This window comes from Bos grunniens, chromosome 26 (genome assembly GCF_055505025.1).
Source record: "Bos grunniens cultivar Pamir isolate PY7600 chromosome 26, Bosgru_T2T1.0, whole genome shotgun sequence".
NCBI lineage: Eukaryota > Metazoa > Chordata > Mammalia > Artiodactyla > Bovidae > Bos > Bos grunniens.
Window position 1 is genome coordinate 17676792 of NC_141190.1, and position 26523 is coordinate 17703314.

General features: G+C 42.0%; 1 protein-coding gene across 2 annotated transcripts in view; it reads right to left on the reverse strand.

The window, feature by feature from the left end:
• Positions 1–26523, reverse strand: part of BLNK (B cell linker) — an 82611-nt gene that overhangs the window by 6109 nt on the left and 49979 nt on the right. For both annotated transcript variants that reach the window (XM_086378931.1, XM_086378930.1), the window contains 7 exons: positions 20728–20809; positions 19455–19526; positions 7486–7558; positions 5515–5542; positions 4676–4718; positions 3485–3572; positions 2718–2749 (listed from right to left, as the gene is read on the reverse strand). In XM_086378931.1, the coding sequence (XP_086235057.1) occupies positions 2718–2749; positions 3485–3572; positions 4676–4718; positions 5515–5542; positions 7486–7558; positions 19455–19526; positions 20728–20809 (418 nt within the window). The remainder of the gene's footprint in view (positions 1–2717; positions 2750–3484; positions 3573–4675; positions 4719–5514; positions 5543–7485; positions 7559–19454; positions 19527–20727; positions 20810–26523) is intronic.

Genomic DNA, 26523 nt, shown 5'->3' on the forward strand with positions numbered 1-26523 from the left:
TGGCATGGGAAGCTTTTGGAGGGTTTTGAACCGAATAGTAAAATTGTCTGCCTGTCTTTTAATAAGGTCACTCTGGCTCCAGGGCTGAAAATAGAGAGAAGGGGGTAAGAACAGAGAGAGGAGACCAGTTGAGTGTTGCAAACCCAGACAGGAGATGATGGTGCCTTGAAGCAGATAATATCAGTGGGAGTAGCAACAGTGATTGGATTCTGAACATATTTTGAAGGAACAGTTGAAAGGAGTGTGAAGAAAGCAAGCGAAGAGTCATGGGTGACTCTAAGGTTTTGACCAGAGCAACGAGAGTCGTCCTTCCTTAGGAGGGAAAGTCTGCAGGAAAAACAGGATTAGATGAACCAAGTGCTTCAGATAAAAGTGTCCTGGATGTTCAAAGGTGAGAGCCACCATTGTTAACAGGAGGGAGCAGTGTGGCAGGCCCAGCAAGGTTAGGTATGAAGGAAAGCTGTCTTCTAACAGGTGGGGACAATATTCCCAGATGGGAGCACCATAAGAGGTGGTCACGTGCTTTTAAGGTACATAGTACAAGGTGGCTAAGGGTTTCCACAGTTTGGGCAGCCAAGGGAGTTCCAGGCTGACATTTTCTGATCCCTGGATATACGCTAAAACGAGTCTTAGCTCATTTTCCCCTCACATGTGCCCTATGTAGGAGGAGCTCTCAGACCCTGTTTTATAGATAAGGTCTTCCTTGGCCACTGCAGCCCTCACTGCCTCCATTCCTCTCTGTGCCCACCCCCTGCCACTTTGCTTCATTTTTCTTTACCGTATGACTTATCTAGTTGTTTATTTTTCCTATCTCCTCCAGTAGAATAGAAGCTCCATAAGGGAGGGACTCATTTGTTTTGTTCACTGCTGTAGCCCCTGTGTCTAGAATCAGTTCAGTTCAGTCACTCAGTCATGTCCGACTCTTTGCAACCCCATAAACTACAGCATGCCAGGCCTCCCTGTCCATCACCAACTCCCGGAGTTTACTCAAACTCATGTCCATTGAGTCGGTGATGCCATACAGCCATCTCATCCTCTGTTGTCCCCTTCTCCTCTCGCCTTCAATCTTTCCCAGCATCAGGGTCTTTTCAAATGAGTCAGTTCTTCGCATCAGGTGGCCAAAGGATTGGAGTTTCAGCTTCAGCATCAGTCCTTCCAATGAATATTCAGGACTTAGTTTCTTTGGATGGAGAAGGCGATGGCAAAAGAAACTAAGTCCTGAATATTCATTGGAAGGACTGATGCTGAAGCTGAAACTCCAATTCTTTGGCCACCTGATGCGAAGAACTGACTCATTTGAAAAGACCCTGATGCTGGGAAAGATTGAAGGCAAGAGGAGAAGGGGACAACAGAGGATGAGATGGCTGTATGGCATCACCGACTCAATGGACATGAGTTTGAGTAAACTCCGGGAGTTGGTGATGGACAGGGAGGCCTGTGGGATCTCCTTGTAGTCCAAGGGACTGTCAAGAGTCTTCTTCAACACCACAGTTCAAAAGCATCAATTCTTCGGCACTCAGCTTTCTTTATAGTCCAACTCTTACATCCATACATGACTACTGGAAAAACCATAGCCTTGACTAGATGGACCTTTGTTGGAAAAGTAATGTCTCTTCTTTTTAATATGCTGTCTAGGTTGGTCATAACTTTTCTCCCAAGGAGCAAGTGTCTTTTAATTTCATGGCTGCAGTCACCATCTACAGTGATTTTGGAGCCCCCCCAAAATAAAGTCTCTCACTGTTTCCATTGTTTCCCCATCTATTTGCCATGAAGTGATGGGACCAGATGACATGATCTTAGTTTTCTGAATGTTGAGTCTAGAATAGTGCCTGGCATATGGCAGATGGTCAATAAGTATTTGCCAATTGAAAGAATGACTTGGGTTAAAAAACATTAAAGAGTATAATAAAACTTTACATAGTAAAAAAAATAATTCTATATCTACACCATTTCACTTTGTGTTCAGAATTTTAGAAAAGTTATATTTTGTTTCATTTATTTAAGATGAATCAACATCCAGTTAAAACCTAGTGAACAGATTTATGTTTATTTAAACACATGTAAATGTTGTATACAATAATTATTCTCTTTATTTAAATGTATCAAATCTTGAATACTTTGGAATATTTTTCAAATTATCCATGTCAGGAAGGGTTTTGTTTTGTGTTTTCATTTTTTTTCCTAGATTAAGTAGAAAGCAAATCAAGGTTTGGGTAATTGTGTTCTGTGAGCCTGACTTCATATATTTTTAGGGTATTGTATTATTTGCCTTGGGAAAATTATTCAGATATTTGCTAAATCTTTTCATGGTACCTTTTATAGATACATTTTATAATCTTTAAAAGGTATTTTAGATTTAATTTAAATATCATTTATTGAAGACCTTCTATGTACCAGGCACAACATGTTGTTTTACTTAATCATCTTATTTTGAAAATAGTTATATTGTTGTTGTGAAAAAAATTAAATAAATGATGATCAATAAAATACTCAATCAAAACTAAAAAGGAAAAAAGTAAGAATGATCCCAAATCTATTTACTTTTCAGAACAGCTCTATGAAATAAGGGTTCTTGGCCCCATTTTACAGATGAAGAAACAAGCTGGAGAGGATACTCCACTGGAAGAGGCAGTATTTCCCTGGAGCCCTGGGTGGAGACGTGAAGAACCAACTCACACAATACTTGATACTGCTCTTCATGCCTTCATTGTACTTACTTGGCAGAGGTATGGGTTTTTGATGAACCGCCCTGAAAGGAAGAAATTCAGCTTAATTAAAGGGCAATGCACAAGATGAATAAGTTTGACTTTTTGTTTGCACTGAAGATACTCTGAACAGGTGCATCACAAAGGATCAACAGAAAGAACCAATAAAACACATCTAAAGACAGGAGAGGCACTACAGCCTTCAAGAGAAGTCAGATTATTCCCTTTAGTTTCTTTAAAAGAAGGAGGGTTAGCTTGTGTTAGATTTTACTTCAGTCCAATCATTAACCGAAATATTAGTTAAGTCTCTGTGATTCTAAGCAGTTCTTTTAAAGTTGTTGCCTACTTAACATTTTTTAAAAATTTAATTGCAAAGCTGCTGCTGCTGCCGCTGCTGCTAGGTCACTTCAGTCGTGCGACCTATGGGGTCTGTGCGACCCCACAGACGGCAGCCCACCAGGCTCCCCGCTCCCTGGGATTCTCCAGGCAAGAATACTGGAGTGGGTTGCCATTTCCTTCTCCAATGCATGAAAGTGAAAAGTGAAAGTGAAGTCGTTCAGTCATATCCGACTCTTTGCGACCCCATGGACTGCAGCCTACCAGGCTCCTCCATCCATGGGATTTTCCAGGCAAGAGTACTGGAGTGGGGTGCCATTGCCTTCTCCAATAGCAAAGCAATAAAATACTAAATCTTTACTGATCACTGTTAGCCAGTGTTTCTGTGCAGTATGACAATGCAGGTGTTACGGAAACTTATTTTTAAAGGAAAAGATTCTTACTTCTGGGCAGGAGGAGGAAACACTGGTGACTGCATATTTTCTTGTCTGTGACTAGATCCCCGGTGGCGTTCAGCAGGTATAGGTTTTTCTGCATTAAGAAAATGATCATATTAGGATTAGAATGAAATGTCTGTCCCCATGCCCAAAGCCAGTATCAACCGAGAAGAACTGAGTTTGGTCAAATGTCTTCCCATGAGCAAGTCTTTCACCAAGAAGCTCTGAAGCCATGAAGTTTGCTCAGAGTTGTACTTACTTCCTGTAGAGGCTCACCCTAAGGCTTCACTATCCCTCCAAGCTCCCCGCTCAGCAGGCATGGAAGACCATAAGGAATGGAAGGATAGCAAGCCAAAAGCATCAAAGGAAAGGCAGAAGAAAGCAAGACAACAGGAAAGGAGTCTGGAGGAAAGATGTGGGAAATGATGGAAAAGACCAAGCAGAGCAATGAAAGCAGGCAGGTGAGTCGTAATGCACATTCAAAAAATGTCTACCATCCATCGTCAGAGACAGGTATGCCCGTGTTAACTCAGGAAATGGTAGCTTTTAACATTGAGTACCTTCAACTGTGGAATTAGATGGGTACAGAGCTTTAGTTTCTATGTAGTGTTTTAGGTCTTGAGATTATGAATGATTCTTCTGGGTTTTTTCCTCCCAGTATTTTTCAAATTCAAATTTTTTAAAATGGGAAAGTTCTAATAGAAAGTATACATGGTTATGATAAAGGAAAGGAAGCATTTGAAGGTGTACTAAGAAGATAGATATTTGAACTCAGGAAACATTATTTTGAAAACTTAGCACAAGAACTTGCTCAAACAAACAGATTTTTAAAAATTTCATTACTTAACTTAGCCATTAATTCTGAGACATGTGAATGGTTCTAAATCAGTCTGCACACACCTATGTAAGGTTGTGGTGCAGTTTCTGGCAAGTCACATCTGTCTACAGACAGGCAGGTTTGGGGCATGTCGACTGTGGCCTTCTGCACAGATGTAGCTTGGCAAGTCCAGGTCCTGATCAGCTTTGCTACTCACTACTCATGGCAAAATAAAGACTGTTCTGTTTAAAAATTGAGTTTTATGTTTACAGTTGCCTTATAAATAATGAAAGAAATTTTAGAAATATATTTATATACAAATTTTTAATCAAAGTAACTTTTAGAGGACATGCTCTTCCATCAAAGTAATATAGATTTACCTTCACAAACACTTGAGGCATTCTGTTGAGAGGCAACTGGAGTCTATTAAAAAAAAAAAAGGTAAGGATCCTCAATACAGTGATATATGGAAATAAAAGTCAAAACAATATTATTAAAATAAATACTGGGGAGAGTATTTCTTTGATGCATGGCTTTTCTTTCAATGACGAGAACAACCATTAAAAACACACAGTCCCCAGCTCAACCTTTGCATCAAGTGACAATGGACCAGAAGTGTGTCATGGAAGGAGCAGTGTCACTTTGGTGTGGGGTCTGCCCAGTCTGTCAGCAGGGCTGGTGGAAGGCATGGCCCCCCAGCAGCTGCTGGGCAGTAGTGCCTGTGCAGTGGAAATCTGGCATCTGGCTTAAGTTTCAGAACCCCACTGTCTTGGTGTTTGTGGTTGTAAATGTCAGGCTACAGTGTAGATACTAGATCAAGATGGCTTCCTTAAATAGTGGGCTGGCTCAGGTTCCCCACGTTCTGGCCAGAATATGAGTGTAGTCAGGACTGTGTGCCTGATGTACAGTTGTCAGTCATTAGCTCCCAGGCCAGGTAGGGAAGCAGACCCAGGGCCTCCCAAGGGGAAGGCAGAGGTCACAGGAGGCAGGGAGCCTGGCCTCTGCAGCCACTTACTCAGTGAAGCCACAGGCTTCCTGGAGGATAGGACCCTCCCATCTTCCCTGCCTAACTGAGGATTCCAAGATTCTCTTGGACTGTCCAGGCAGCAACAAGATTGCTGTGTTCCTCTTAGCTGAAAGCATTGTCAACTTTAAATAAAGGGATACGAATGAACAATGCAGGAAATATGAAGCACATTTAAACACAGAATTAACTTACTGTCTTCAGTGGCATAGCTGTTTTCTTCCTGGGGGATAAAAAGAGATTGACTTTGTTAAAACAGCAGAGATAAAGAGGAGCTGACGACTTATCATTTTACTCTCAAATACAAACTAGAATAATGAAAGTGATACAAGTCTGTAAGAAGATGATCCATGAAGGGCAGAGAGGGGCAGAAACCAGGATTCAGTCATGATCTTCTGAACCTCAGATAGCGTCCGCTGACAGATGGCCAAGGGGTTAATGGGGATAAACAGGAGAGCCAGTTGCCAGGGAGTCAAGATAACTGAGCTCTTGTTCCAGTTCTGCAACTAATTACTCTGTGACCTCAGGCCTCTCTCTTGGCTGTGAGGGCCAGTCTGGGCTTTAGTTTCCTCATCTGTAATGTAAGGACCACAAATTGTATTTTCAAAGGTGCATGGAGATCCCTCCCTTCCCCCAACAGCACTCCAGGGCTACTGTCTGGGGAAGGAGGGTGAAGACGTGAGGGTGGCCAAGCAGGTGTGTTTGGCAGCCAGCGCCTCCCCACGCCAGTGTCCCTCAAGCTTCTGGTGACTCCTCTCTACTGGACATCTGCCTAGAATTTCACTCCAAACAGATAAACCCAAGACAAATGATGTGTTTGAGAACCACTGCAACCTCTGGTCCTGAGGGTTCTTGCATGAGCTAACGTACCAGTTTGTCTTAGTTCAGTAGAGACTGGACTCTAATGTGCCATGTACTTAGTTGCTCCGTCATTTCTGAGTCTTTGTAACCCCATGGACTGTAGCTTGCCAGGCTCACCTGTCCGTGGGGGTTCTCCAGGCAAGAATACTGGAGTGGGTTGCCATGCCCTTCTACAGGGGATCGTCCCAATCCAGGGATCAAACCCAGGTCTGCATTACAGGCAGATTCTTAACCATCTGAGCCACAAGGGAAGCTAAGGCTTTATAATTGTCATCTGCATTTATTCTAAATACTGGCTTTCTCTCTGTCTCTCACTTTGTTTCAGCTGAGAGCTGGAAGATTGGGGGAAGGATACTAACAATTCCCAAGTGCCTCTAAGACACCTGGTATTGGGTTAGAGTATTCACATGTTATTTAAACCTCACACTCTCCTTTTTAAATGGGTATTTTTATTACATTTTAGAGATTAGTAGACTATGTAACTTGTCTGAAGTGATAAAACTGAGCCAAGAGAGAAGTGTGCAGAGTTTTGCTTAATAAACCTCTGAAATTAAAAGCTTCTTTGCTTTACTCAAAGGCAGAATTAAGACTATAACCATGCAGGCCAGCCTTGGACAGATTTAAGTGTGTGTTTAAAATAGCCTGTTGAGCCAATATGACATTATTGGGTCACTGTTTGTAGTATTAACACATTACAGTACTCACCCAACAGTTTACAAAGTTCTTCTAAGTTCAGTGAGAAAGAATGACCCTCTCATCTCCATTTGAAAGGAGCCTTAGCAGTGTTGCTTTGACTGAACACCCAGTACATGCTGCTCTGTGTACACATTTGTTTACAGATCACTAACTACTTGGAAGAGAAGCCAAGGAGTAGAAAGTAGGAATGAAACCTGCTTGTGGGTCTTAAAATTATTCAAGCTCTGGAGCTTCTGTTTTGCGGAGCACAAGCCAGTGAGCTCAAGATTTAACTGACAGCGTATGGGAGGAAAGACTACTAGTTTTTGATGTCAGCAGGGGCACCCGAAGTCCAGCTTGAAGCATGCCTTGGATATGGAGATGAGTAGGGCGGGAGGGTCTCATCTCCACACTCCAGGAGCACACCTATTGTAATGTTAGGCGTGCCTGCGTCTGAGCTTGGGCAGGTGTGCCCTTCTGAGTGAAAAGAGCAGAAAGACACCTGCCCCTCTTTGGCCCCCAGATACTCAGGCAGGACTCCTTTGTGGATTCCAGGCAGGCCGCGTACAGCAGTGATAGAGACCAGTCACTGCAATCACACAGAGTTGCTTCTCTGCAACAGGAACTTACCCGGCCCTGGGCAGTGGTGATGGTGCAGCAGGTAAAGAAGTTGACTTGGAGTCCCAGGCTCCACTCTTGCGACCTGCACAGACATATACACAAGTCAGTCTGGTCCCGATGGCACAGCGAGCTGGCCTTGCTGGCAGGCTCCAAAAGACATGTGCGTTTTTTGTTGCTTTCAGTTAAGCATATATAGTATTACATTGAAGTTTGAGGGGGAAACCTATCATAGGCAAAGGTAATGAAATACTTTTTAAAATGCCAGTTTATAAGCTCGGAACTGGGGTGTTAATTAGGAGCTCCCATTCTAACATTGCTAAATGACCTCTCCTTGACCCTATGGGACAAGTTAAGAACCTCTGATTCTGTGGGCTCAGTGAGAGCTCACAAGGGTTCATATGGGGGGGGCGGGCTCACACTTGCATCTATAATCACTGCACATATGTGCACACCAGAGATGCCCAGAGTCAGAGGGGCACAGACCCACCACTCCTGATCACACCTGGAGATACCAATCATTCCTAACTGTGCATACTTGCACAGTACACACACATCACCTCACATTTGGAGGACACTTATTCATCCATGTGCATTCTCAGGGCCTTTACCCATTGCACAAATAGACACAATGAGAGAAGCAGCAAGCTGTTACCGAAATCTCATCTTCTGAAGCCACAAAAGGGGCCCAAAAGGCCTTGTCCACCGTGCCCACTTTCCTTCTCCCTACTTGACCATCATTATGAGAGTGGAAGGTGAGAGACTGGACAGTGAGCAGGCCTGGAAGGGGAGAGGCCAGAGTAAGCCAGCCCCTCAGCATCTCCTGGCTGCCTTCTCTCAGGCCGATATTCACCTGCATGGACATTACTGCTCGGGGACATGAAGGCTCTCTATTGAATTAAGTTGAACTGAATAAATATTTTAATTAAGAACCTACGACATTTACAAGTTCACAGTTCCTATTGGACTTAAAGGGGATAAGCTATAAATGTAGGTTGGACTTGCCCTCAGTCTGTATTGTTTGAGTTTGCAAGATAAAGCACACATAAGTAAACGGTGAGGGGATAATCTATTACTAAGAATTATTGAGAGCCTGGTATGTGTTAAGCACTTGGAAGTACTATGTTAGTTGCTGTGGAAGAGCTGAGTAGGCCTCTGCCTTCTCAGAATTTACAAGGGAAGACAAAGGCACCCCATGCCACCTCATCAGACAGGACCACCTATTCCAAACACAAAAGAAGGGGGTAAGGCCTTGAAAAGTATTAAATGCAGACGCCATAAAGTTCATTCTCAGATACTTCACTAGAGTCCTTCAGGCCCTCACTCAGAGCCCATTGACTCTCTTTCTACACACAGTCCTTACAAAAGGGCTAATTTCCATAAGCTCTCACCAGCGGCATCTGCAAAAAGAGAGGCCCCTCCCATGTAACTCTTACTTAGATGTAACCTGACCCTGACATGATTTTTCTAAAACACTTTGAAAAAGAAGCTACACTTGAAATTTTTAACATTTCCTGTGGCAATAAAGAAAATATCAATATCAACTGACTATGTAGTAGTAGGAGTCCAACTGTGCTTCATTAGCTAGGGCATCAAGTTGATATTGCTCTTCAAATTCTCAATATTTAAGATTGACACTGTGAGTGGGAGGTGCTTTCTCTGTGAAATACCCTTGTCTTGACTACCTAAATTTCAAGGGACTTTTACACATTCATACGTTCAAAAGTCACAGCTCTCCTGTTTGTTCCTCATTGAATGTGCTATAAATGAAGGCGTTTGCAGTTAAGGTGAGATCTGCCCACATCCAAGGGGGAAAAGAAAAAATTGACATTGTGAAAATACCCTTGGCTACTCATAGATGTTGATGGAAGGTTTCGGTGAAGAGATTAAAAAAAAAAACAACCTTGCCTGAAAAATAAAGAAGTAGAAAGAAGTCTAAGTCAGAATTTCCTCCCAGCGGTCCCCTCTCTTTTTAAAAGCCAAGGGCTCACTTGGCCTGGGCATGTTATTGTTGTCATATCTACTGTCTGGCTTCTCTACTAAGCTTCCCTTACTTTCATATCTGCAAACAGTCAGACAGCATCTTCCTTTCCCCTTCCCTCCTCGTAAATAACTTCTGTGATCAAAGGAGAGGGCGGGGCAGGTTGCCTGTCCTCCGTGCTGGTGGAGTCCAGTATGAGCTCTGGCCTTGTATCAGGAAGACACAGCTCCAGTTATTTCTCTGCCACCAAACTGGCTATGTGACCTCTTACAAGTCACCATTCCTCAGTTTACCCCTCTGTGAGATGGGAATGCTACTAGCTACTTTATCTAACACAGAGTTGTTGTGCTTAGGTAATAGGGTAACAATCCCCATGGCCCAGCAGGTAAAGAATCCACCTGCAATGCAGGAGATGCCGGAGACTAGGGTTTGACCCCTGAGTTGGGACTATCCCATGGAGGAGGGCATGGCAATCCACTCCAGTATTCTTGCCTGAAGAATCCCATGGACAGAGGAGCCTGGCGGGCTACAGTCCATGGGGTCGCAAAAAGTTGGACACGACTGAAGCGACTTAGCACACACATGCACAAACATGTAGAGAATTAACCAGATTCCCAGCTGGTGCTGTACTCGCATGCTAAGTTGCTTCAGTCGTGTCCAACTCTTTGCAACCCCATGGACTGTAGCCCTTTGTCCCATGGACAGAAGAGCCTGGTGGGCTACAGTCCATGGGGTTGCAAAGAGTCAGACATGACTTAGCAGCTGGGCAATCACTAAGCAAAGTAAAACTATTGCTGGAAAGGGATTGAAAGTATTTGATGGTCAAAAACATTGAGTAAAGTGAAAGGAGTGAGATGGAAAAGACTACACATTATATGACTCCATCTGTGTGAATGTTCATAAAAGATAACTCTATAGCAAAAGAAAGCAGATCAGAATACCCAGGGCTGAGCATGGGAACATCATTGACCAAAAATGGGCGTCAAGGCTTTTTTGGAGTTGGGGTGGAATTTCTAAAATGGATTCTAGTGTTGGTTACAAAACTCTGCAAATGTGATGATTTACAAAAACCATTGAATTATACATGTAAAATGAATGAGTTTTATGACTTAGGCTAGTTATAACTCATAAAGGATCTCAGTAAATATGATTACTGCTATTTTCATCATATCCTCTTGTAATCAACCACTGCAGTGTCTCTAGATGCTGGGCACTGGGCCAGGTACTAGAGCCTCCCATAAGATCAAAGGGAGTGAACAGGGACTCAGAGAGGTTAAGGGGAAGGTCCATTGCTGAAAACTAAGGCTATTCGTGTTGAAAGCCCAGGCTGGCAGTATCCTCTCCAGTCAAAATCTCATAGTGTTCCTCTGGGGGCATGATTGGGCTGTCAAACTCACTTGCTGCTTCTCCCTGTTGTGGGGAAAGATTAGTGAAATAGAGGAGTGCTTTTGCGGATGCCCATGGGAGGATGGAAAATGACTCCTCCAAGGCCAGTGACCCTTCCTGTCACTCTGGCTGAAGTCAGACCCTTGGGAGGCTCGGGAGGGACAACATCATACCCTCCTTACTGCCAGGATCCCCACTTCCTGGTAAAGCTGAATTCTTGGTTGGAAAACTCCAAGGCAGAAATGGGGGATGCAGTAGAGAGAGATGCGTCCAAAGCATACTAACAAAAGAGAAAAATCAGCTCTGTTTAAATCACAGTGAGCGAAAAATTATGCTAATTTAAAATTTTTTATTTATTTATTTGGTTTCTCTAGGTCTTAGTTGCGGCATGCAAGATCTTCAGTTGTGGCATGCAAAATCTTTAGTTGTGGCATGTGGGATCTAGTTCCCTGACCAAGGATCAAACCTAAGCCCCCTGCACTAGGAGATCAGAGTCTTAGCCACTGGATCACAAGGGAAGTCCCTATGTTAATGTTTGATTTAACAGCACAAGCTTTGCATAAGCTGCTGGTTACTAAGTTTTCTTAACTGGGAAAGAATTTACCCTTAGTTTTTCCTTCTACCACATGTATTTTATATTGTTCATACTGTTCATGGGGTTCTCAAGGCGAGAATGCTGAAGTGGTTTTCCATTCCCTTCTCCAGTGGACCACGTTTTGTCAGAACTCTCCATCATGACCCATCCATCTTGAGTGGCCCTACACGGCATCACTCATAGTTTCATTGAGTTAGACAAGAGTGAACATCGACATTTTAGGAATCAGTGAACTAAAATGGACTGGAATGGGCAAATTTAATTCAGATGACCATTATATCTACTACTGTGTGCAAGAATGCCTTAGAGGAAATGGAGTAGCCTTCATAGTCAACAAAAGAGTTGGAAATGCAGTACTTGAGTGCAATCTCAAAAGCAACAGAAAGATCTCTGTTTGTTTCCAAGGCAGGTCATTCAATATCACAGTAATCCAAGTCTATGCCCCAACCAGTAATGCTGAAGAAGCTGGAGTTGAACAGTTCTATGAAGACCTACAAGATCTTCAGGAACTAACACCCAAAAAAGATGTCTTTTTCATCATAGGGGACTGGAGTGCAAAAGTAGGAAGTCAAGAGATAGCTGGAGTAACAGGCAAATTTGGCCTTGGAGTACAGACTGAAGCTGGGCAAAGACTAACAGAGTTTTGTCAAGAGAATGCACTGGTCATAGCAAACACCCTCTTGCAACAACACAAGAGAAGACTCTACACATGGACATCACCAGATGGTCAATACCAAAACCAGGTTGATTATATTCTTTGCAGCCAAAGATGGAGAACCTCTATACAGTCAGCAAAAACAAGACTGGGAGCTAACTGTAGCTCAGATCATGAACTCCTTATTGAAAAATTCAGACTTAAATTGAAGAAAGTAGGGAAAACCACTAGACCACTCAGATATGACCTAAATAAAATCCCTAAAGACTACACAGTGGAAGTGAGAAATAGACTCAAGGGATTAGAACTGACAGACAGAGTGCCTGAAGAACTATGGACAGAGGTTCGTGACATTATACAGGAGGCAGGGATCAAGACCATCCCCAAGAAAAAGAAATGCAAAAAGGCACGGTGGTTTTCTGAGGAGGCCTTACAGATAGCTAAGAAAAGAAGAAAAGCTATAGGCAAAGGAGAAAAGGAAAGATACACCCATTTGAATGCAGAGTTCCAAAGAATAGCAAGGAGAGATAAGAAAGTCTTCCTCAGTGATCAATGCTAAGAAATGGAGGAAAACAATAGAATGGAAAGACTAGAGATCTCTTCAAGAAAAGTAGAGACACCAAGGGAATATTTCATGCAAAATGGAATGTCCTCAATAAAGGACAGAAATGGTATGGACCTAACAGAAGCAGAAGATATTAAGAAGAGGCAACAAAAATACACAGAAGAGCTATTCAAAAAAGATCTTCATGACCCAGATAACCATGATGGTGTGATCACTCACCTAGAGCCAGACATCCTGGAATGTGAAGTCCAAGTGGGCCTTAGGAAGCATCACTACAAACTAAGGTAGTGGAGGTGATGGAATTCCAGTTGAGTTATTTCAAATCCTAAAAGATGATGCTGTGGAAGTGTGGCACTCAATATGCCAACAAATTTTGAACACCTCAGCAGTGGCCACAGGACTGGAAAAGGTCAGTTTTCATTCCAATCCCAAAGAATGTTCAAACTCCTGCACTGCACTCATCTCACACACTAGCAAAGTAAGCTCAAAATTCTCCAAGCCAGGCTTCAACAGTACTTGAACCGTGAATTTCCAGATGCTCAAGCTGGATTTAGAAAAGCCAAAGGAATCAGAGATCAAATTGCCAACATCTGTTGGATCATCGAAAAAGCAAGAGTTCCAGAGAAAGATCTACTTCTGCTTTATTGATTATCCCAATGCCTTTGACTGTGTGGATCACAACAAACTGTGGAAAATTCTTCAAGAGATGGGAATACCAGACTATCTCACCTGCCTCTTGAGAAACCTGTATGCAGGTCAAAAAGCAACAGTTAGAACCTGACATGGAAGAACAGACTGCTTCCAAATTGGGAAAGGTGTATGTCAAGGCTGTATATTGTCACCCTGCTTATTTAACTTATATGCAGGGTACATCATGTGAAATGCTGGGCTGGAAGAAGCACAAGCTGGAATCAAGATTGCCAGGAGAAATATCAATAACCTCAGATATGCAAATGACACCACCCTTATGGCTGAAAGTGAAGAGGAACTAAAGAGCCTCTTGATGAAAGTGAAAGAGGAGAGTGAAGAAGCTGACTTAAAACTCAACATTCAAAAAACTAAGATCATGTTATCCGGTCCCATCACTTCATGGCAAATAGATGGGAAAACAGTGGAAACAGTGACAGACTTTATTTTCTTGGGCTCCAAAATCACTACAGATGGTGACTGCAGCCATGAAATTAAAAGACAATTGCTCTTTGGAAGAAAAGCTATGAGCAACTTAGACAGCATATTAAAAAGCAGAGGCATTATTTTGCCAACAAAGGTCTGTCTAGTCAAAGCTATGGTTTTTTCCAGTAGTCATGTATGGATGTGAGAGTTGGACTATAAAGAAAGCTGAGAGCCAAAGAATTGATGCTTTTGAACTGTGGTTTTGGAGAAGACTCTTGACAGTCCCTTGGACTACAAGGAGATCCAACCAGTCAATCCTAAAGGAAATCAGTCCTGAATATTCATTGGAAGGACTGATGCTGAAGCTGAAACTCCAATACTTTGGCCACCTGATGCAAAGAACTGACTGGAAAAGACCCTGATGGTGGGAAAGATTGAAGGCAGGAGGAGAAGGGGACCACAGAGGATGAGATGGTTGGATGGCATCACCGACTTGATGGACATGAGTTTGAGCAAGTTCTGGGAGTTGGTGATGGACAGGAAAGCCTGGAGTGCTGCAGTCCATGGGGTTGAAAAGAGTTGGACATGGCTGAGCAACTGAACTGAACCAACCTGAACATGTATTTTATGAATCATCCTTTATTCTGTTTTACATACCATGTTGTTAAATTTCCCTATTCTTAATAATCCAGTGTTGACATTGTAAGCCTTTGGGATTTAATCTCTTTTAGCTGTTATAGGCATCCTATATATATCGTTAGTGGAGCTTGCACACTAGCTGAAGCATCCTATATTCTCACGCACTGCTTGAATTCTTACAAAATACAAAAAGACATTGTATTTAACAACTTCAGAACAATTTGGGCTACAGGTAAAATTCAACTTGCACACTAGCAAGGAATTGTAAATTCCAAAACTCTGCTCACTGCACCCCCCCAATTTTAGGAAATAAGGAAATAAGAATATTTTAAAATGCAGTTTTCTTAGAGGATGCTCAGAAATACATGCCTTGAGTACCATCTTCTGACAAAAACTACAAAATCAACCAGAGCTCGAACCACCTTCTAAATGCACATTTAGAGATAAATCACAATGGGCGACAGTCTTTCAGTTTGTTTAGACCAGTGGTTCTGAATGGGGAGTGATTTTGTCTCCCTCCTCCAGGCAGTGACTGGAGACATCTTTGCCAATCACTGTTGAGGAAGGGGGTATACTGGCATCTAGTGGGCAGGGGCTAGAGATGCTGAACAGCCCTCAATGCACAGGACAGCCCCCACAAGAATCACCTAGCCCCAAGTGCCAACTGTGCTGAGGCTGGAAAAACGTGATTTAGAGTAAAAATTTATATGGAAAGAAAGGAACACTTCCCTAAGATGTGCACAGGCTGCTCTACCAGACGGTCTTGAATTAAGGCAGGTTGAACAAGTGATTCTGGACAATAATAATCATGATAAATCACAAAGAGCTTGTATTTTATGTATGACTCATATCTTTTTACTCATTTAATGCTCACAATATCCTGAGGCATAGGTGCCATTTTCTCCTTAATTTTTTCAGTAGGGGAAACAGACAGGGGGATTACTTAGCTTGCTTGAAGGCTAGTACCTAGTGAGTGTCAGAGCCAAGGCTTGGACTCTCTGGCTTTGGAGTCTGGGCTAAGTCCCACTACTGTGCTTCCCAGGATGGAACGCCGAGAGAGAGAGAGCCTGCCTTTGCGCCTAATCCAGTGTGTGATCCTTGACCAGCACCTTACTAGCCATCAAAGAGCCAAGAGCAACATTAACCAGAAACAAGTGTCAGGCTTCCCTTATAGCTCAGTTGGTAAAGAATCCACCTGCAATGCAGGAGACTCCAGTTCAATTACTGGGTCAGGAAGATCCACTGGAGAAGGGATAGGCTACCCACTCCAGTATTCTGCAGTGTGGGAGACTTGGGTTCGATCCCTGGGTTGGGAAGATCCCCTGGATAAGGGAAAGCTACCCACTTAGTATTCTGGCCTGGAGAACTCCATGGACTGTATAGTCCTGGACACAACTGAGCGACTTTCACTTTCAAGTGTCATGGTGGGGTACTTTGATAGGGACACCTGAAACCTTAGCACTGTCATGATGCCTATAGGGCATGTTCTGAAGCCTTTAAAGGACAATGGTTCAATTATTCAAAGACATAGGCCAGGAGTCTGATTATTCATTTTACAAAAATCATCTCTGAAAACTATACTGTTTGCATACTTAGAAACTCCCTCTAACTGTTCAGGTTTGTTCCTTAAGTTAACTTACTTTCTTCCTCCTCCTGAACTTTCTTCTGTCTATATCCAACAGTCATTTAACCAAGAAATTATTTTCTTGTTCAAGTTTGGTTTCTGCATCTGATGCCTCTAGTGATAAAATTTAGCTATACTAGATTAATGTAAAACTAATGAATAGTAAATCCAGTGGGCTAATGCCTTTATAATCAGATCAGATCAGTTGCTCAGTCGTGTCCGACTCTTTGCGACCCCATGAATCACAGCACGCCAGGCCTCCCTGTTCATCACCAACTCCTGGAGTTCACCCAGACTCACGTTCATCGAGTCAGTGATGCCATCCAGCCATCTCATCCTCTGTCATCCCCTTCTCCTCTTGCCCCCAATCCCTCCCAGCATCAGAATCTTTTCCAATGAGTCAACTCTTCCCATGAGGTGGCCAAAGTACTGGAGTTTCAGCTTTAGCATCATTCCTTCCAAAGAAATCCCAGGGCTGATCTCCTTCACAATGGACTGGTTGGATCTCCTTGCAGTTCAAGGGACTCTCAAGAGTCTTCTCCAACACCACAGTTCAAAAGCATCAACTCTTCGGCACTCAGCCTTCTTCACAGTCCAACTCTCACATCCATACATGACCACAGGAAAAACCATAGCCTTGACTAGATGAACCTTTGTTGGCAAAGTAATGTCTCTGCTTTTGAATATGCTATCTAGGTTGGTCACAACTTTCCTTCCAAGGAGTAAGCATCTTTTATAATGGGGCCATATAATTCCTTAAAGACAGTCAGAGTTGGGGGGCTCAATTGCTCTCAATCAACTGACCCACCTACCATTTCAGCACCTGCTCTGAGCCAGGACCTGTCTAGGCCCTAGAAACACAAGTATGAGCAAGACATGGAGCTAAGAGTCTTACAGGAAAGACAGAGATCTCAGGAAGGATCAGGGGATAAACAGGAAGTGCAGGGTACAATAGGCGTGCACACCGAGGGGATCTAGCCCACTGTGGTATCAGCAAAGGCCTCCTGTGTCAGCAATACTAAGGCAGTGTCTTCAAGGAGCTTGCAACATACTTAGGGAGATTAGACTGAGACCCAAAGCAATTGGAGAATAGGTGCGGGCTGAGTATAAGTGGGATGAGACTTATGGCAAAGAAAAGCTCTCTAAGGGCTAAAAACCATAGATTTCCAGGAGGGGAGACTTCAAGCTGGACTTTGAAGGATGTGTAGGGTTTGGTGTCATAAAAATGAGAACACAAACAAATGCCAGAAGGCAGGACCCATGAAACATAGGCTGATTGGAGTATCAGGTGTGTTTTAGGAAGAAAACGTCCATGTAAGGCAAGAAGAGCATTTTAAGATGTAAGTGCCAGAGAGTATTAAACTATTGTTCTAAAGGAGTGCTTAAACTTTCATTTATCTGTTTCAATGAAACATTTTCTCTTCCAGTAATGAAGGCTCTTCTCCTGAGTTATTACAGGTCAGGAGTCTCTATTTCAGTTGGGAAGAAAGCAACCTCTCCACGACGTTTTAGGTCGGTGTGTTGACATTTGTTCCCAGGAATGAAGATGAGCTGGATGACTCTGACCACTATGCTGCAAGTATAAAGAGCTTGCGGGTTCTGAGGGTGAGGAGAAGTAAGAACTTGTGAAGAGGGTGAGCAATTGCACAGGAAATGAGTCTAGGAAAACCTACTAAAAATACTCCTCTTTCATTTTCTCTCAAGGACCATGTCACTGAAAGCAGAGGTCAGTCTCCCAATCTCTGTGTTGAGCCTTCAGGTCTGGGAGAGAAGGGAGTGTGTGTGTGTGTGTGTGTGTGTGTGTGTGTGTGTGTGTTGGGCACACAGTTGGGGAGAGGTTAAGGAGGAATGCTGTGGAGGAGGCTCCTACATCTCTCTGTGCTGTAATAGGGTGAGGCTATGGGCATTACTCAGCACTGTGGGTCTCAGTCTGGGAGTTGCCAGACCCTACAGGAGAAGAAGGTCCCTTGGAGAAGCAAATGGCAACCCATTCCAGTATTCTTGCCTGGAAAATTCCATGACCAGAGGAGCCTGGTGGGCTACAGTTCATGGGGTCGCAAAAGAGTTGGACACGACTGAGTGACTAAACAACAGCAACAGGAGACAGTTAGGAACCGCTGAGAGTTCATGGTTTGTGTAGGGATGACATGGTAAAAGCTGTGTAATGCGATGAAGCTAGCAACATTTGGAAGGGTCAGCAGCTCATCTCAGTGACTGAGGAAAGAGCCTAGAGGCGAGGATGTGCTTAGTGGACACTGTAAGACAGAAGGTATGAAGTGTTAAAGAAAGCCTGGTTAAGGTGGTGACAACTAAAATAGAAGAGCTCCTGCTGCTGCTAAGTCGCTTCAGTCGTGTCTGACTCTGTGCAACCCCATAGACGGCAGCCCACCAGGCTCCCCCGTCCCTGGGATTCTCCAGGCAAGAACATTGGAGTGGGTTGCCATTTCCTTCTCCAATGCATGAAAGTGAAAAGTGAAAGTGAAGTGGCTCAGTCGTGTCCGACTCTTAGCAACCCCATGGACTGCAGCCTATCAGGCTCCTCCATCCATGGGATTTTCCAGGCAAGAGTACTGGAGTGGGTTGCCATTGCTTTCTCCGAAATAGAAGAGCAAATTCAGGAAAAAAGCAATAGGATTGGGAAAGAGCACAAGCACGCTGAGACATGGAGCCCGGAGGCTGACGTGTAAAGAGGAATAACAATGCCCAAAGGGTAGGAGTGATGGATGCATTGAGCTTGTGGTGGTGGGAAGGAAGAAGGGTTAAGTTTGGGCACCAGAGGGTCAGTAGCTTAGACCACCAAAGTGAATACAGGAGAATGGATACACCCGAAAGACGTGAAAAATAATGGTCTATTGAGCACCTACTGTATGCCAGGCACTTAAGAATTTCCCACTCACATTTTCAGAATTCTCCTGTCTCAGGGCTTGGGCTGTTATCTCCATTTACACATGAGGAAATGTGATGCTTGGAGAGGTGAAGTACAGACCCAGTGTGATACAGTTGAGAAGGGGGAGCACTGGAATGCCTGGCTCAGAACCCAAGTTCTTAACCTGCACAATATTCTGCAAGAAGAGCAGAGGGCTGAGGCTGACCCATGCAGGCTTCCTCAGTCAGGGGAGGGGAAGAGGAGGAGAAACCAGTGAAGTGCTCAGAGAGGTCAGATGAAGACCAGGACGTGTCTGTTGGAGACGCAGGGACATGGGGACAAGGGTCCCTCACACAGATGCCACCACACAGAGGATGAACACGAGAAGTCTCTGTTGCTACTTATGAAGACATTTGGAAATACAAGGGATTGTTTCATAATATTTGCTCTGAGTTGTTTATCCTATTTAGAGTGGATTGAAAGCCAAATCCCCGAATGTAATCATTTCACAATAAACAAACAAACAAAAAAAACACCAACTCATGTGTATATTCTACCTGGAGCTGTCCCTGGAGGAGAGGCTGACTTGGAGGAGTTATTCGGCTTGATTGATCTATTCACCATGGGAGCTGAAACACACAATCATATATATATATATATATATATTAGGGTTATATGTATATATTGTAGATACAGTCTACTGATGGAGATTTACACTTATGGAAAAATGCATGGTAGAAATAATGGGCTAGACCGGATAATTTGCAAAGAATGGAAGACACGCTTAATTAAGCCCACAAGCCATTAAAAGTAGTCTTTTCAGAAGAAAAAAAGAAACATTTTTCGAATGAATATATTAATAATTAAAGTGAATAGTTGCTTGGAATTTCGTTTGCCAAACTGGGGGTCTCAGAGATGCAAGAGTGTTTTTCATCAGGGGAACATGTATTAAGCTAACGGTGGAGGGGCCAAATTAATAGCCCTGCCTTCCCTGCCACACATTTCTCTTGGATTTTGTAGGGTTAGGGCTATGGGGGCATTTCATTTGCACTTATTGTTTTGTGGTTATGGGTGAATTTAGGAATCCTGGAGGGCCTAGACACTGTTGTTGCTATTTAGGGCGTGAAGGAGAGGGCTGTGACGTGATGACAGCGTAAAACCTGAGTACCGCTACTTCGGAGTCAGGTTTATTAGATGAATAGCATTACCTGAAGAGGCAGCATTTATACAGGATTATATTCTCCATAGCGACTATGTTCAAAGTAATCCTACCCTGTTCCATGCCTCATCTGAGGGTACATGGCATGGGCTTTTTAAGATAATTTATTTGTAACTGCATTTGTTATTTCGTGAAGGATTTACAAATGAAATGTTTCTTGTGGACCTGACGTAGCACTAAATTTTAAAGAATTAGAACACAGAGCATATTTTATCCTTTCATTTTCTCAGTCCTCTGCAGAAATTATTCCTGGTACAATATTTGTAAGATTAGCCTGGTGGCTCATGACCTCACTAATACTAGATTGTATGAGAAATCCATTTTTAGTGAAGAGCTAAAGAGAAGAACCTAGGTGCTTTTATAATTTGAGAAGACAGTATTAAATCATGGAAGAGGATGGAGAAAGAAGAATCAAGGTTGAAAAACACAGGGATGGGTTGCTCACTATGCTCTCTGATGGACCAGCCACTCAACCAAAGAAGGCAAATGCTGTGGTTATGGAGCAGAGAGGTCTCAGCAGCATCATGTCTGAGCCCTTTAGTACTTGTAAGCAAATAATGCCCCAATCAACTGGTAGAAGTTTTCAGGTGCTTAAAACTGCAAACTCTTGCCTTTTTCAGATGGGACTGAACTGTCTTCCGTGGGATGAATATAGTTTTCATCTTCATCTTCCACAGGGACCACATAATCAGCCTAAAAGAAATACAAAAATGCTGTACATTTGGAGTTTACTGGATAAGAAAGAGTGATATTAAGAAATTTTTCATAATCCATATACCATTAAACTTCATGATGTAAAGTGATTTGGTTACTTCTAGTATATTCACAGAGTGCAACCATCACAACAATTATCTTCAGAACAGTGTCATCACCCCCAAAAGGAACCCTGAGCCCACTAGTCACTCCCAACCACCTCCTCCCCTGACCCAGTCAACCATGAACCTTCTCTCTGTCTTTAAGAATTGCCCATTCTGGACATTTTATGTAAATAGAATCATACACTATTAAAATATGCAGTCTTTTGTGATTTCTTATAACAGTAATTTCAAGGATTAGCCACGTTGTAGTATGTATCACTACTTCATTTCCTTTTATGGACAAATCTTATTCCATTGTATGATTATACCCCATTTGACTTATCCACTTATCAGCTGTTTCTACTTTGGGGCTGTTATAAGTAATGATATGAACATTCATGTACAAATTTTGTGTAGATGGACATTTTTCTGGGGAATATACCTAATGATGGAATTGCTGGATCATACTGTAGCTCTATATTTAATAGTTTGAGTAACGGTTAAGTTGTTTTCCAAAGTGGCTGCACTAATTTTTCATTTCCACTGGCAATGTATAAGGCTTCCAATTTCTCCACATATTCACCAGTACTTGTTATTGTCTTCTTTTTTATTATAAGCATCCTTGTAGGTATGAAGAGGTATCTAACTGTAATTTTGATTTGCATTTCCCTGATGAATAATGACATTAAGCATCTTTTTGTCTGCTTATTGGCCATTTATATATATTCTTCAGAGAAAAATCTATTCCACCCCTTTGTCCACTTTTAATCTGGTTGTTTATCTTTTTTATCTTTAGATGATTAGAGTTCTTTAAATGTTCTAGATATAAATCTTTTATAGATATATAATTTGCAAAAACATTCTCTCATTCTATAGGTTGTCCTTTACTTTCTTTGTGGCATCATTTACAGCACAAAAGTTTATGTAAATTTATGTAAGTTTATGTAAAATTTATGTAAATTTATCTATTTTTTTTCCTTTGTTATATCTAAGAAACCATTGCCTATTCCAAGGTCATAAAGATTTATATCTATGTTTTCTTTGAAGAATTTTATAGTTTTATTAATAGCTCTCATACTCAGTCCTATGATCCATTTTTATCTAATATTTTAAGATATGATGTGAGATAGGAGCTCAATTTCATTCTTTTGAAAACAGTGGCTGACTTTATTTTTCTGGGCTCCAAAATCACTGCAGATGGTGACTGCAACCATGAAATTAAAAGACACTTACTCCTTGGAAGGAAAGTTATGACCAACCTAGATAGCATATTGAAAAGCAGAGACAGTACTTTGCCAACAAAGGTCCGTCTAGTCAAGGCTATGGTTTTTCCAGTGGTCATGTATGGATGTGAGAGTTGGACTATAAAGAAAGCTGAGCACTGAAGAATTGATGCATTTGAACTGTGGTGTTGGAGAAGACTCTTGAGAGTCCCTTGGACTGCAAGGAGATCCAACCAGTCCATCCTAAAGGAAATCAGTCCTGAATATTCATTGGAAGGACTGATGCTGAAGCTGAAACTCCAATTCTTTGGCCACCTGATGCAAAGAGCTGACTCATTTGAAAAGACCCTGATGATGGGAAAGGTTGAGGGCAGGAGGAGAAGGGAATGACAGAGGATGAGATGGTTGGATGGCATCACCGACTCAATGGACGTGGGTTTGGGTGGACTCCGGGAGTTAGTGATGGACAGGGAGGCCTGGCGTGCTGCAGTTCATGGGGTTGCAAAGAGTCAGACACGACTGAGCGACAGCACTGAACTGAACTAATGCAGTTATCTTAGCACTATTTGTCTAAAAAATTGATTTTTTCTATTAAATTGTCTTGGCACCTTTGCCAATAATCAATTGAACATAAATATGGGGAGGGAGTGATTTTGTAAGAGTTATTAAATGTCCACTTGAGTTTCTTCTTTAATACATTTCATGTGAAAATTTAATAGCTTCACATACATTATTTCACTGAATTCTTTCAATAATACCTATCTATTAAGTTAGGTATTTTTTTAATTTATTTATCCTTATTTTAGAGATGAGGAATTTGAGAAAAGTTGAGTAATCTGTCCAAGGTCAAATAAAATCACAAAACTGATACCCCACAAGGACAGGTACTGGGTCTGTGCTCTGGGTGCCAGTGAAGCCCTGGAACATTTGTGTTGAATGAAGGGCTGGTCTTTTGTCAGTGGATGCTGAGAGGTAGTCCAGGATGGCCATGTAGCACCTGCGCTCTAGCATCTCATGATCTGGGTTCAAATGCTGGCTCTAGCATATAGCTCTTTGACCTTGGACAAGTTTTTCAACCCCTTGTCACCTCATCTGTACCATTTCCTCCTCTGTAATGGGTGATAATAGCGTGCACTTCATAGGGTTGCTGTGAGGGTGTGATGAGATAATACACACAGAGGGCTCAGATCTCCAGCTGATACACAGTGCTTGTCAAGTGCTAGACCCTCCTGTCATGATAGGGCAGTTGCTCCTCCACCACCTGCCCCAACTCTCTGATCAGCCTGTAACCCATATTTTGCTTGTAACCTGTATGGCAGAGCTAAACATTTTTATTTGTGCTTGTATTTGACTTCTTCCTTTCCTTTCTAATGTCTTGACCAGATCTTAATGTTGTCTTCTATTTCTTTTTTAACTCTTCCTTATCTTGATTGTCCATCTCCTCATTCCAGAATGTATCTCCCCCAGTCATCCCCTTTCCCCGCTGGTTCAAACTTGCCTGAGCCACCACCACAAAGCTGTTATTAGCAAAACTCGGCCTCTCCCCACTGGGGTCCACCTCCAGTTATTCACAGAAATGGAGAGCCTCATGTAACTCACAATCTCCGTTTGTATTCTGTGTCTGAGTTGGTATCTTCATATAGACCCTCTGAATGCTGGAAGAATTCACAGTGAGACCCTAACAGATGGTCTCCCTACCGTGTCCCATGCTCAGATTCTCCTTGCCACCTGTTCACACCCTGAAAGGGCATCATCCCCTCGGACTGACAGACAGACTGAGGATTGACAAACCAAATTCATTCTCAGTCTGCTGACTTCCTGACTTAAACTGTCCCTGGAGAGGGGGGTCATAAGCTTAAGTGCTTACAGGAACAGGTCTGGAATAGCAATTGGGCATGTGCAGAGCCAGGCTGTGTCCATGCCTTGTATCAGTGGTGAAGATGATGACGAATGGAAACGGGGGCCCGGAATTCTCAGCTGAGTTGGAAGGGTGCCATGAGGCTCAGCTGCTTCAAGGCCATGACTGGCCAAGTGTTGACAGGCCCTCGGTTTTCAGGAGAAACTAGAAAACTGGATTTTATAAAGAATCTAGAATATGGTAGAAAGGAATCCAATTTATATAATACATAGAATGCTTCTTTGTGTGAAACACGGAATTTAGTGAAGTATTTATATTCCTTTATTCAAGCTTTAAAGGAACCTGAAGAGATGAAAAGATGAGACTCAGGTTATCTGATACCTAAAGTCACACAACTAGTAAGAGTGAAGTGGGAATTTGGGCCTGGATGCTGCCCCTATTTTATTTAAAAAGTCTCTCTTCAACACGCTGCTGAATAACCAACAAATCACAGAAGAAATCAAAAAAGAAATAAAAATTTGCATAGAAACACAACAACCCAAAACCTGTGGGACACTGTAAAAGCAGTCCTAAGGGGAAAGTTCATAGCAATACAGGCATACCTCAATAAACAAGAAAAAAGTCAAATAAATAACCTAACTCTACACCTAAAGCAACTAGAAAAGGAAGAAATGAAGAACCCCAGGGTTAGTAGAAGGAAAGAAATCTTAAAAGTTAGGGCAGAAATAAATGCAAAAGAAACAAAAGAGACCATAGCAAAAATCAACAAAGCCAAAAGCTGGTTCTTTGAGAGGATAAATAAAATTGACAAACCATTAGCCAGACTCATCAAGAAACAAAGGGAGAAAAATCAAATCAATAAAATTAGAAATGAAAAGGGAGAGATCACAACAGACAACACACAAATACAAAGGATCATAAGAGACTACTATCAACAATTATATGCCAATAAAATGGACAACGTGGAAGAAATGGACAAATTCTTAGAAAAGTACAACTTTCCCAAACTGGACCAGGAAGAAATAGAAAATCTTAACAGACCCATCACAAGCATGGAAATTGAAACTGTAATCAGAAATCTTCCAGCAAACAAAAGCCCAGGTCCAGACGGCTTCACAGCTGAATTCTACCAAAAATTTAGAGAAGAGCTAACACCTATCCTACTCAAACTCTTCCAGAAAATTGCAGAGGATGGTAAACTTCCAAACTCATTCTATGAGGCCACCATCACCCTAATACCAAAACCTGACAAAGATGCCACAAAAAAAGAAAACTACAGGCCAATATCACTGATGAACATAGATGCAAAAATCCTTAACAAAATTCTAGCAATCAGAATCCAACAACACATTAAAAAGATCATACACCATGACCAAGTGGGCTTTATCCTAGGGATGCAAGGATTCTTCAATATCTGCAAATCAATCAATGTAATACACCACATTAACAAATTGAAAAGTAAAAACCATATGATTATCTCAATAGATGCAGAGAAAGCCTTTGACAAAATTCAACATCCATTTATGATAAAAACTCTCCAGAAAGCAGGAATAGAAGGAACATACCTCAACATAATAAAAGCTATATATGACAAACCCACAGCAAACATTATCCTCAATGGTGAAAAATTGAAAGCATTTCCTCTAAAGTCAGGAACAAGACAAGGGTGCCCACTCTCACCATTACTATTCAACATAGTTCTGGAAGTTTTGGCCACAGCAATCAGAGCAGAAAAAGAAATAAAAGGAATCAAAATTGAAAAAGAAGAAGTAAAACTCTCACTATTTGCAGATGACATGATCCTCTACATAGAAAACCCTAAAGACTCCACTAGAAAATTATTAGAACTAATCAATGAATATAGTAAAGTTGCAGGATATAAAATCAACACACAGAAATCTCTTGCACTCCTATACAATAATAATGAGAAAATAGAAAGAGAAATTAAGGAAACAATTCCATTCACCATTGCAACAAAAAGAATAAAATAATTAGGACTATATCTACCTAAAGAAACTAAAGACCTATATAGAGAAAACTATAAAACACTGGTGAAAGAAATCAAAGAGGACACTAATAGATGGAGAAATATACCATGTTCATGGATCGGAAGAATCAACATAGTGAAAATGAGTATACTACTCAAAGCAATTTATAGACTCAATGCAATCCCTATCAAGCTACCAACGGTATTCTTCACAGAGCTAGAACAAATAATTTCACAGTTTATATAGAAATACAAAAGACCTCGAATAGCCAAAGCAATCTTAAGAAAGAAAAATGAAACTGGAAGAATCAACCTGCCTGACTTCAGGCTCTACTACAAAGCCACAGTCATCAAGACAGTATGGTACTGGCACAAAGACAGAAATATAGATCAATGGAACAAAATAGAAAGCCCAGAGATAAATCCACGCACATATGGACACCTCATCTTTGACAAAGGAGGCAAGAATATACAATGGATTAAAGACAATCTCTTTAACAAGTGGTGCTGGGAAATCTGGTCAACCACTTGTAAATGAATGA